This window comes from Symphodus melops, assembly GCF_947650265.1.
Source record: "Symphodus melops genome assembly, chromosome: 18".
In the NCBI taxonomy this organism is placed as follows: domain Eukaryota; kingdom Metazoa; phylum Chordata; class Actinopteri; order Labriformes; family Labridae; genus Symphodus; species Symphodus melops.
The window spans coordinates 21,323,635-21,335,555 of record NC_136708.1 but is presented as its reverse complement, the minus strand read 5'-3'; the positions used below and the strand labels follow the sequence as shown (position 1 = coordinate 21,335,555).

Genomic DNA, 11,921 nt, shown 5'->3' with positions numbered 1-11,921 from the left:
TAGTTTACGGCAGATTAACTCTGCGTACTAGTGTAGAGGAAAGACATACAGAGGAAGAATTATTTTCCCTACAGTTGAAATAATTGGTAAAGTGATTTAAAAAAGGTGTTTACGGTGTGGATGATGCACTTCAATGGTAAAAGAAATAAGCATAAAGGAGATGTCAGCGGGGGAAACAGTGAAACGACTCATGGTGTGCGCTCTGTCATCATCGCCTCAGATCGTGCAACTCACACCGTTTAAGTCAACCCCATTTTGGTCAAACAGTGTATGTTTTAAAATGAAGAAAACCACAAGCGGGAACTCTACAAAACAAATGACACAAAGCGGAAACAGACAGCTCACATGCAGGAGTGGGAGGTTTGAAATAAACAGCACAGCGGGGCAAGAAGATCAATTGGTTAGTTTTCTTTTATTTCAATTGGATGTAATTTAGATTTTCCAAGACGCTTCATTACACTTATAGTTAAACAGTAATGCAGGGCCTCCTTTCTCTTTGTTAGGGTAAAGGGGCGTTCAAAGGTTAAGAGGTCAAGTTAAGAGATGCACGACCCAATCAGGCTGCAAGGGGAAGAGTTGGTGTGAAACCAGCACTCACTGAGTGAAGTCACAGTCAGACTGAATTTCACCCGCTGTGAGGTAAAATAACAGCAGGAGACAGGAAATTGTTTCGGCTTCAATTGAAACATGAACTGCAGGATGTAGCTGAGCTTCCAGGGCGCCAACATCCCTCCATGAAGTTGTAAATTGCTCAGCCTATTATCAAAACATGTCACCATTGGTTGCCTCAGACACTAAAACATCCAGTATTTCCAGAATTATGGGTCAATTTCTGCATTCTCTTTTTTGTTTTTTTTGCCAAGTGCTCCGGAGAGCCTCTGGATTTAATCAATCATATTTCAATCAGTGCAAACTAAAGGAAGTCGGTCAATTTGAGTAAAAAAAAAAAAAAAAAAAGTTCTACCCTGATGGACGTCATTTTGGGAAGCGAGCTCCAGTCTGACTACAGTAATAGGGATGCACAATCTGATCCTGATATTAGTCCCATACCTACTTTGAATCGGTATTGTGGTGTTATTGTACAAACTGAGTCTAACCTGGGGTATCTGTTTCGCCTTAAGGTCATAATCATCGTGCTCAATGTGGCTCTAATATTGTCCATTTGCTTGAAGGAAGAAAAAAGCCAAAGTGTCATTTGATTGGAGGTTTTTAATGCTTACAACGCCAACATCATGAACCGCTATCTTCTCTGAGTCACGACCCCTTGTACTGCAGAATACAACAAAACCCACTGACTCACCATCTTCCCCCCATTTAACAGTCATAATGTAGGAGGACATTTTGAATTTGTCAATACCGAAAAACCCAAGGAATCAGTTAAGAGAGTAAAAAAAAAGAAAAAGAAAAAAAAAAGAGCCAGATTGGTGCATCCCTAAATGACTCGATGTTACTGTTCGGTTTTCCACCAAATCTCTCGCAAATGTCACAGCGATGAAAAAACGGTTCAAAGAAAGAGAAGCAACATGAGGTACGAGCGGAGAGGTGACACACAGAGGTTATGTTTAACTCAAAGCAAAGGGAATGTTTGTTTGTGTGAGTCAGCGTCTCTCCCTCTGAAAGGCTAAGACTTGTGAGCTCGAGCACTTGGTTTATTTTTAAAATCCGATCAGTGTGTTTGTTTGATCAAATCTGCAGGTAAAAGCGGTGTGGATCAAATTATCATGATTATGTGTCTGTGTGTTGTTGTGCCAGTTTGTATGTGTGTGTTGTCAATGTGTGCAGAAGATGGTGTTGTTGTTGTTGTCGCGGTGTTCATGGCTGTTTCCTGTGGGAAAGCGGCAGATCAGGGGTGAGAGGTCAGTGTCTCAGAGGGTCACAGTGGGGGGGATGGGGGGGCGGGATGAGATGAGGTGAGGTCAGATTCGGGGCAAATACTTCTCGATAAATTCCCGTACAGCCTCCATCTCCTGCGAGTGAGAAAAATAAAGTTATTGCAATAAAAAAAAAACAACAACTCTGAAGTCATGTGAGAAACAAAGTGGATCAAACAAATCAACAGAAATAAAAGAGTGTGGAGGTGGAGTACCTGAGGACAGGAGCTGTGAGAGACGTTTGGATACGTTTTGAAATTAACCATATCGGGGTTGACTATCAATCTGAGTTTCTCGTATGTCATGGCACCGAACTGCGGCGGGATCATGACGTCATTCTCGCCGTGGCACTGCAGGATCGGGATGTTCTTGTGGCCACTTGACGCCTGAAGGTTCAAACACAGAGCAGACTTAGAACGTAAGCCTGAAGGGAGATGGTTATGGTGGAAATGTGTGTGTGTGTGTGGGGGGGGGGGGGGGGTTTCCAGAGGATTGAAGTCAGGTTAAATGTGCTGCATTCATTCACTGTACAACGTGTCGAAGCTCTGAGACTTCTCTCCCAGTGAAGGTTTGGACGTACCGATGGGAAACTCCTGTGAAGTGGTAACCAGCAGCTGAGGGCCACAACACCAGCCAACTGATGCTGACAGGTCAAGGCGGTATACAAGGACAAAGCCCCACCCTGAGGAGAGAGAGAGAGAGAGAGAGAGAAGTTTAATATCGGTTTACAGGTCTTAATTTATTGTGATTATCGATGTTCCGAGAGACAGACGGGTAGGACAGTCTAACGTCGAGAAAACACTTTTAGGAGATAATCAAAATATATCTAACGTGGCTCCATGAGGGAGCCCAGCATCGGCGGGGAAACGATGTCTCATTGGTTAGTCTTTAACTTTGATCCAGCGTTTTCTTTCGTGCAACATAAACTCAAAGTCCTCACCTGAGAGAAGCCGCCGAGAATGATGCGGTGCGGGGGAATCCCATTTTTGGCCTCGTGTTCGATTATCGCCTTGACTAAATGGAAAAATAAAAACAATGTTACTCAAACATGTCAGAGAGACGAACATCATGCTGAGCGTTTAGAAGAGGAGATGTGTTGCAGATAGCTAAGTGCCAACATGGCGATCTAAACTAGAGTTACAGAGTGATGCTTAGTCATCAATATAAAGTCTAACAGACGTTCAGCTTGAGGTATTTCCTTTTCTTGCTACAGCAATTCATCCTTTTATCCATCCAATATCTAAACCACATTTCCTTTTAGGGAGTCAATCACAGCTATCACTGGACGAGAGGAAGGCTACATCAGCCAATCACAGGGCGGATATGTAGAGACCAGAAAAAAAACAAAAAAACAAAATCACATTCACACCTTCAGGATATTTAGAGTGAGCTATGAAGCTACCCGAACGCACACACGGGGAGAACACGCTCCTGTCAGACGAGGATTCAAACCAGGAACCGCCTGACCACTGAACCAGCGTGCAGCACAACTACAACTCAGAGATACGTAGATACATAACAAGAAGTACAGAAATGTAAAAGCACGACAGGAAAGATCGGCCTGTTTATAAACATTCAACTTCATTAAAACTTTCACAACAACAACAACTCTACTTTTTTCCTGCGGTAGTTGAAGCGTGTGAAGATTTGCTGCTCGAATAGTTTTCATGCATTTTGAATCATTTAGTTGTCGCGTCCCGTTCCATAAAGCTGCGTCTTCTCTCTCACTGTGCGTTTAAGAACTCATAAAGAGATGAATATGATCATCAGCTTAATCACTGCTGAGCAGAGCAGGAAGCTGCCAGTACTTCCTGATGTGTATTTGTCGTGATAGGAGGCCCTCTAGTGGACAGAACACGTAACAACCACATCATCTAAAGATCCCTGAACGCCATGGGATGGGACTCACTGTTGTCCGCTGCCCTCTTGATTCCAGACTCGTCCTCTGGGGTGTCGTGTTTGAGGCCCATGAGGTCAAACCTGCACGCACACACACAAACAAACAAACACACACACACACACACACACACAAACACACACACACACACACACACACACACACACACACACAATCGTTTAAAGCAGATCAATAGATACAATCACAGTATTGTCAGTTGCCAGTATGGGTGCCCTATTGTCGTTTCCACGGAAACAATAGCACCCACTGTTGAGCTTGGAGGCGGTTTCGTTCATCACGCCAACTCACCAAGCGGGCATCGTCGCCTTCATGTTGAGAGTGACGGGGATTGAGGGCCTGCAGGAAGGAATAATAAAAACATTTTAAAAAACAGATCTTAAACTCCATAAAAAGGAGATCATTTGAGTCATTAAATTTATTAGTATTATATTTTTATTGTACATGTAGAACGCGTCCGTACTCTGACTGACGTATGAATCTACGAGTGCTCGGAGCCTCGACGGGAAGGATCAGGGGAGACTTACGCGTGCGGGCAGATGAACTTGACATGAGACGGCTGGATCTCCTTCAGAGTGTCCGCCCATCCGTGCCTGAGAGGAGAAAACAATAAATAAATAAAAAACAGAAATAAACTATTTGAGTTCGACTTCTTTACATCGAACCAGCGAGAATAACGGCGTCTGAAGGTCATTATGTGACAGACAGACGACACAGTGAGAGTCCTTCCTCTCAGTGAAAGAAGAAGAAGATGTAAACATAACTCACCCGGTGTCTCCCAGTCCATGAAGGAAGATCACCTGAAACACAAACAGAACATGACTCAGCGGGACGTCGCTTATCCGAGTTTGAGCTCCTCGTCACCGTCGACAGTGAAATGAAGACAACCAGCCCTCCGTGTTTCATCCTCATTAAAGCTGCTAACACGACACGTCACACTCGCTCCCAGGTCACATCAGATTAAATAAGTTTGAGTTGAGAGTGTGTTTCACTTGAAGCTCGCCGTTTTAACTGTGATGTAAATGAGGGCAACATGAACAGGCACAAAGCTGACAAAGATTCCTTTTCCCCGCGTCGCTGCTCGTGTGATCGACCGGCTGTGCCGCCCCGAGGGGATAAATAAAGTTCTTTGAATTTCTACACGTCACTGAATGGAAAAGATCCAGATTAAATTTGTTTGAAATGTTTGAAGCAAGCACAAAAACCTCAGACCTACCGAGTCTGGTGACCTGGTTCAGTCCAGAGTCCTGACTAGACCTGGGAGCGAACAGCCAATCAGAGGTGAGATGTGCACCGAACGTAAACATTTAAAAAATCCAGGTCAAAAACAAAATCAGCCTTTAAAACTCAAATAATTATCATCTTTCTTCTCCTCCTATTTTATCTGTAGTTTAATTTTTGTGTTTCCTGTGTGAAGCACGTCATGTGACCTTTCGTGCAGGAAATGAGCTCCGTGCTAAAAGTCGCCTTGACGAACGCGGAGCACGATATTCAAGCCCATCTTTGAACTTCCATGCAGTTTATGAGATTACATCACTAAGCTGTTCTGCTGCTCCCCGACATGTGTGCCAATCTGTTGTTCTTTCCAGGATTAGCTCCGGCTATCAGTTTCCACACACACACACACACACACACACACACACGCGCACACACACACACACACACACACACACGCACGCACACACACGCACACACACGCGCACACACACGCACGCACACACGCACACACACACGCACGCACACACACGCACGCACGCACACACACACGCACACACACACGCACACACGCACGCACGCACACACACACGCACACACACACGCACACACACACACACGCACACACACTCCCCGCAGAGAAACCATGAAAGGAAGTAAAAACAGTCCATGAAGCCGACGACTCGCCGCTCACTGGCCCGATATCAGAGGACGTTCAAACGTTCGTCTTTAATGTTTCAGATTTTGGTTTGTTTTCTCTCTCAGCTCCTTTTTAAAAAAAATCATTTTCATCCCTCAGATCCAGCAGAGCTTTGACACAATGTGCTGCCTCCTGTAATGAACCTGTTACATCACCTGTTTGCAGCTGCAGGCGTGGCTGCTGATTACAGAGAAGAGGAACCAGCTTTATTTATACAGCACCTTTCATGCATGAAACATGCAGCCCAAAGTGCTTCACAGAAGAAAAGACAGTACAGGATAGAACACATAGAATGCCAATTATTTGTATTGACAAAAAGATGCAATCATACACACACAAGATAAATCATTTCAGCCTTTTCACTCACTCAGTTTACCGATAAAAAGATAAAGCTGTAAATATTCCCTGCACTAACTTTAAGCTCCATCTGAAGATGCATTCAGCTACCGAATCGGATAATTAATTAACTGTTTGTAAAAAAAAATTTTTAAGAAACTTTAACAATTCTTAAGATTTCATTTGTGTAACACGATGTCGGTAGCTTTATTCAGCCGATCGCCGTGATGTTTACGCCCCTGTGACGCCTCTGAACTAACTATCATTGAAGACTCAACGGGGGGACGAAGTGATCGCCCCTCTTCACCGTCTTCAGAGGTAGTAAGAGAGAAGTCACAGAGGAGGGACGGTTTCAGTGGGTCAAACGGAGGAGCACGGCACCGTGTGTGTGTGTGTGCATGTCAAACTGTGTGTGTGTGTGCATGTCAAACTGTGTGTGTGTGTGCATGTTAAACTGTGTGTGTTTGTGAAGCTAAAAAAACGCCATGTTGATGGAATCAGTTTGACAAGACGACAGGGGATAAAAGACGTCTGGAAAAAAAGAGCAGAAAGAGAAATGCCTGCTGAGCGTGCACCGCTCATTTTAACTTAAATATTAAATTCAACTTCGGCCCATCCTTGAATTTTCAACGACGGGCCAGAGAAGCATAGATCTGATGTGGTTTAACGCAGCCAGCCTGAGAGGTATCTGCAGAAGAAAAAGATTCAAGTCTCTCTTCCGCTCAGCTTTCTCTAAGCTCCTTTCATGGCTCTCAGTTTCATGAAAAAAAATAAAATAAATCTGAGCGAGGATTAGTGGTTTCTACTCACCACCGCGGTCTCCTTCTCCTTGGCAGACACCGTCACAGCCTCGGTGAGCAGCGGCACAGACATGTTGTTGCCACACATACACTGTAGAAGATGCTGCAGACAGAAGACAGAAGACATCAGCCCAACACGAACATGGAGAACAAACAGGTTTATAAAAAGCTGTGCACATCTCTCCCCGTGTCCTGAGCAGCTGCTGGACCAGCTCACACCTGAGGCCCTGCAGTCATTTGATTACATCTTATTAAATTCTCTCTCTCTCTTTCCAGTTTTTAAAGTCTTAAGGATTAGCGAAACCGTGCGCCTTATAAAAGCCAACCAGGACATTATTTCCACGAGGGAGCAGCTTCAGTTTAATTTAGAAAATCTATTAAAAGTGTTCAGAAACCGTGTCATCCACTGTCCGGCTGTGAAAGAGACGAGAACGTCTTCAAAATGTTCAAATGTTTAATAAACACAGCCGTCGGTCGTTACTCAGAGCGACGAGATTTAACAGCCGCTCTGGGTGAGTGGAGGAACATTTCCGAGCGCCACACACACACGTCATATAAATCGAGCCCTTTTCTGGTCGGAAAAAAAAAAGAAAAATAATCTCAGATCATGTATATAAAAAAAAGTAAGAACAGCAGAAACTTAAAAACTGTGTTGCAGTAAAAAGTCACTCTTTGTTTTTTTGTTTATTTACAGGACAAACGTTTAAACGGTGTGATTACACTTTGCATGGCGACAACAGCGACTCACTCGAGCCTTTCAGTCTGCACTCAGGGACAAACCTGTATACCTATTACACACACACAAATAACCCACAATGCACCTGCTGCTGAGCCCACACACAGGAAGTCTTCAGGTTTTAGTCTGAGCGTGTGTCGGGAAGCTTTCTGAAGTCGGCGAGTGACCGGCAGACTCGTGAACCAAATGAAAACCCTCCCTCTCTCCCTGGTCTGCAGAGTGAAGCGGCGGCAGGCGCGCGCCTCTCTGCGCCGCCAGTCAGCTGTTCGATCACATCGGGATGTTTTACAGTAAAGGGAGAAGCTTTCTCTCCTTAATGCCCTTTCACTTTGTGATGATGCGGGACAGGAGAGACGAGAAACGAGACGAGACGGGACGGGTGGGGAGCGGTCTGATTGGTAAACAGGCGATGAGGAGACGGGGAGGTTAATGTGTAAACCTGGAGCGGGATTACAGCCGGACTACGGGTGTTAAAATTCCACCGCTGTTGCGGCAGAGGAAGCTTAAAGCTGCTGCCCTGCTTTATGTGTTTGCTCGCACAAATGATCCTCCGAAGGTCGTGTTCACTGGAGGAAAATAGACGGACACGGGCGGTAAACGTGTGATTCAAGGAGCCAAAGTGTGCACAAAAGAAGATTGTTTCTGCCCCACATCCTGACCTTTGATAAATGAGTAATGGCAGAATAATAAGCTGCAGGGTTAAAGCGCCAGGAAACGGCGTCTTTCAGTGCAGAACAAAGGTCGGGAATAAACGACCTCAGTGGTTAAAAAACACCGAGAACATTGTCGCTGCACACCGTTGAACACTTTGCATGTTAAGTTTATGTCAGAGTTTAAAAGTGGCGCTCGGTCCCCGGGATGGAAACTTAAAGACGAGCTGACAGATGAGGCGTTTTAGCCGCGCCCGTCCAGCGAGACGTGTGTAAACACGTTAATGTCTGCTGACTTATGGAGCGTGTGTGTTTGTGACTTCCTGTTCTCCAGCAGCCGGCCTCAAGCGGTCACTCGGCGATGTGCAGGATTTTGAACTTGAGCATCATCAGCCGCTTACAATCGACGTTACGCTGACGAGTTCTGAGAAGTCAGAATCAACACTTCTGCTTTTAGTTGCTTCAGTTACATTTTACTAATATTACTTCTGGGCGCTTTCTCTCGTATTGAAAGTGTTTTTAAACTCTGGTTTTTCGAAGCAGCTGGTCTTGGTTGGTTTGTGCTTTAAATTCGGGACCTTCCAGTTTTCTTCCAGGCATAATAAGACGTGCTCGACACCTCGTTTTGGACCAAACGACGGGAACAAAGTGTGATGTGATTAAAATGTGCATCACAAGATGTTCATCCACATTCATAAAAACACCTTTTTTGTAAATGTAATTAAGTTTAAAACGGGACCAGCCTGAGCCGCAAAGATAATGAGAGTAAAAGCAGACGACACAAAGAGAGTGGAGGGAAATAAATGAAGAGATAATGAGAGAAATACACCGAGGAGTGAGAGGTAGAGGAGTGAGAGGCAGAGGAGTGAGAGGTAGAGGAGTGAGAGGTAGAGGAGTGAGAGGTAGAGGAGTGAGAGGCAGAGGAGTGAGAGGTAGAGGAGTGAGAGGTAGAGGAGTGCGAGGTAGAGGAGTGAGAGGTAGAGGAGTGAGAGGTAGAGGAGTGAGAGGTAGAGGAGTGAGAGGTAGAGGAGTGAGAGGCAGAGGAGTGAGAGGTAGAGGAGTGAGAGGTAGAGGAGTGAGAGGTAGAGGAGTGAGAGGTAGAGGAGTGAGAGGTAGAGGAGTGAGAGGTAGAGGAGTGAGAGGTAGAGGAGTGAGAGGTAGAGGATCTGCCCTAACGACGAGGACAAGCATCCAGGAATAGTTAACGTACGCAAAGAGGTCGTTAATCACTTTTACGCCCCTTTATTGTTCCGCAGACTTCACGATGACCTGGACTGCACACACCCCGCATAAAGGGCCACGTGGGGTGTGTGTGTGTGTGTGTGTGTGTGTGTGTGTGTGTGTGTGTGTGTGTGTGTGTGTGTGTGTGTGTGTGTGTGTGTGTGTGTGTGTCATGCACGCGCTAACAAACGATGGCTCCCTCTCTGTGCATCGGGAGGAGGCCAGCGGTTATTAAAAGCGTCCTTCTGTGTACGAGCATCGTCGGATTTAAATACTCTGAGAAAGAACGTGTAGGTCAATCTGATCTGTTTCACTTTTGGAGTATCTGATCGCATCCATACGAAAATTGCCAATATATTTTTTTTTTGTCATTTCGATTGTGCACCGGATTCACCCCAAAAATACAGATTATCGAAACACTTTCAATATCGTTTGAATTTTATTGGTTTGGTTTTAAAGTATGACAGAGAGCCTAACCCTCTACTTGTGAACCGTGTGCAACCCCCCCCCCCATGGTCAACCCAACATGGACGCATGTAATCCTGGGGGAACCCTCAGTAATAACCACGAACCTGCTGTGTGCTAATTTTTTAAAACAATATCTGGCTGTTAAAACAACTTTTACTTTTTTCTTTACAACTACAGAAATAAACAATGAAATAATTGATAAGTACATGAATGGAAATCAATTACTAGTTGCTTGTAGAGTCATGACTATTAACAGGAGTTTACAGATGGTTTGTGTTGATCTGATAAATAATTCGACACGGAAAAAGGATAATATAATAGTTCTTTTCTGCATTACAAAATCCATATATAAAGCAGCACGAACTACAATGATATAAAAGACATTTTCTCACATTATTTCTACTTTGGAAATATATTGATATATCTTAAAAACTCGGTAAATCACTCCTACATCAGAAACTGTTTTACCAAATAAAATAATAGAGATGCTACTGGTTATGAAAAGAGAGAGAGAGAGAGATGATTTCAAAAGCGTTTTCTTTTCAGGGTGACACAAAGAAGGGAAAGAAAGCCAGAGCAGATAAAGGACGCGTGTGTTACAGCCAAGTTTAAGCAAATCACGAGTCTCCATCCTGCATGACTCCAATTACATTTAAGGCAAAACATGAAAAAACAGAAGCGTGCTGCAGTCAAACCACACACACACACACACAGGCTGCTGCACACACACACACAGGCTGCTCTTTGCTCAGTGGCTACGGGTGGCTGGCAAACAACAGGATAATATGCTGCATTGAGTGACATGCACCCCTCCTCCTCCTTCTATACACGGACCGTCCGGCAGCAGATAACCCCGCTGATGATGGAGGTTCATATCTCGGTTAGAGACACAACCCCCCCCCCCCCCCCCCCCCCCGACTAATATCAAAAACAATAAAAGAAGAATTGAGCAGCGGCATTTTGAAGAAGAGGAAACGAGTGGAGGAGGTGTCGAGGAGGAAGGAGACAAGGAATGGTTGAAGCTCATGTTATTTGACCCATCCTCATCATCATCCTCAACAGTGATGGCATTCAGCAAGTTTAATCCCGGTTTAGCTGGCCACACACACACACACACACACACACACACACACACACACACATATACACATACACACATCTACACAATAACCGGGGTAGAGATGCTAGCTAACGTAGCACACACACATTAACTGTATTGTCTTCTACCGGTGTCTTTCTTCGTCTACTTTAAGCTAACCCTCGCGGTTAAAACGTTAGCCTCCAGCGCGAGCCGTTTGACAGAGGACACCTCGCGCATCACGGTGCCCGAGTACTAATTATTTTGGACCGGGATAATTTACAGCCGCGGCCCGCTAGCAGAAACAGATTCATACACTCACCAGCTTGCTGTCCCAGTTCTCGACGGAACGGAACTTCCGCTACTGGCCGCACACAAGCAGGGGGGGGCGGGAATAGAGCGTAGTGACGTCGGCGCCGAGGGGCGGGAATAGAGCGTAGTGACGTTAGTGCCTAGCAACGCCCTTCCGTAGATCAGCGCCGATGTAAAAAAAAAAAATAAATAAATAAAAAAAAAAAAAAAAAAAAAAATATATATATATATATATATATATATATATATGAATATGAACAGTATGAAAGTAATATATTTTAAATCCCATTAAATTCAAAGCAACATTTTAATGATGTTCACAATATAGGCCTACTTGTTTTTTTTGGCTTCTTTGTATCGAGGAGTCCAGTTCTCTCTACCATCAGCAGACGACCCAACAGTGGCTGCTTCACGCTGATGTCAGAGCACTGATTGAGGAGCAGTGTGTAATGTCATGCATTAGGATGGAAGCTGTTATATTTAATGTTGTTCTGTTTATTTCTGTTATGTTGATTGACTCTGTAGAGGTTGCTGTGGACCTCAATAAAGAAAAACAAAACTAAACACTGACTTTCTTACAGTTGTTGCAGATCTTGTCTTAACTGTTTTGTGTAAGTTG

The 11,921-nt window shown here is 44.5% G+C and overlaps 1 protein-coding gene across 2 annotated transcripts; it reads right to left on the bottom strand.

Annotated features, from left to right (window-relative positions):
• Positions 1-1,189: 1,189 nt before the first annotated feature.
• On the bottom strand, positions 1,190-11,426 carry lypla2 (lysophospholipase 2). Of its 2 annotated transcripts, XM_079367862.1 has the most exons (11): positions 11,410-11,424; positions 11,313-11,375; positions 6,848-6,940; positions 4,555-4,586; positions 4,314-4,379; positions 4,078-4,125; positions 3,781-3,851; positions 2,812-2,885; positions 2,452-2,553; positions 2,087-2,257; positions 1,190-1,967 (listed from the first exon to the last, which is right to left on the bottom strand). In XM_079367862.1, the coding sequence occupies exons 3-11, from the start codon at positions 6,923-6,925 to the stop codon at positions 1,917-1,919; spliced, it is 693 nt and encodes a 230-aa protein (XP_079223988.1). In that variant the 5' UTR covers positions 6,926-6,940; positions 11,313-11,375; positions 11,410-11,424; the 3' UTR covers positions 1,190-1,916. The 2 variants fall into 2 exon arrangements, with proteins under 2 accessions (XP_079223988.1, XP_079223987.1); XM_079367861.1 differs by having other exon boundaries at positions 11,313-11,426.
• Positions 11,427-11,921: the final 495 nt, after the last annotated feature.

Excerpts from the sequence above, each read along its gene's own strand:
- lypla2 (XM_079367861.1), bottom strand. The coding sequence starts at position 6,925 with ATGTGTGGCAACAACATGTCTGTGCCGCTGCTCACCGAGGCTGTGACG. Across the intron at positions 4,587-6,847 it reads AGGAGAAGGAGACCGCGGTG|GTGATCTTCCTTCATGGACT; the intron begins GTGAGTAGAAAC and ends TTTGTGTTTCAG. Across the intron at positions 2,554-2,811 it reads TTCTCGGCGGCTTCTCTCAG|GGTGGGGCTTTGTCCTTGTA; the intron begins GTGAGGACTTTG and ends CTCTCTCCTCAG.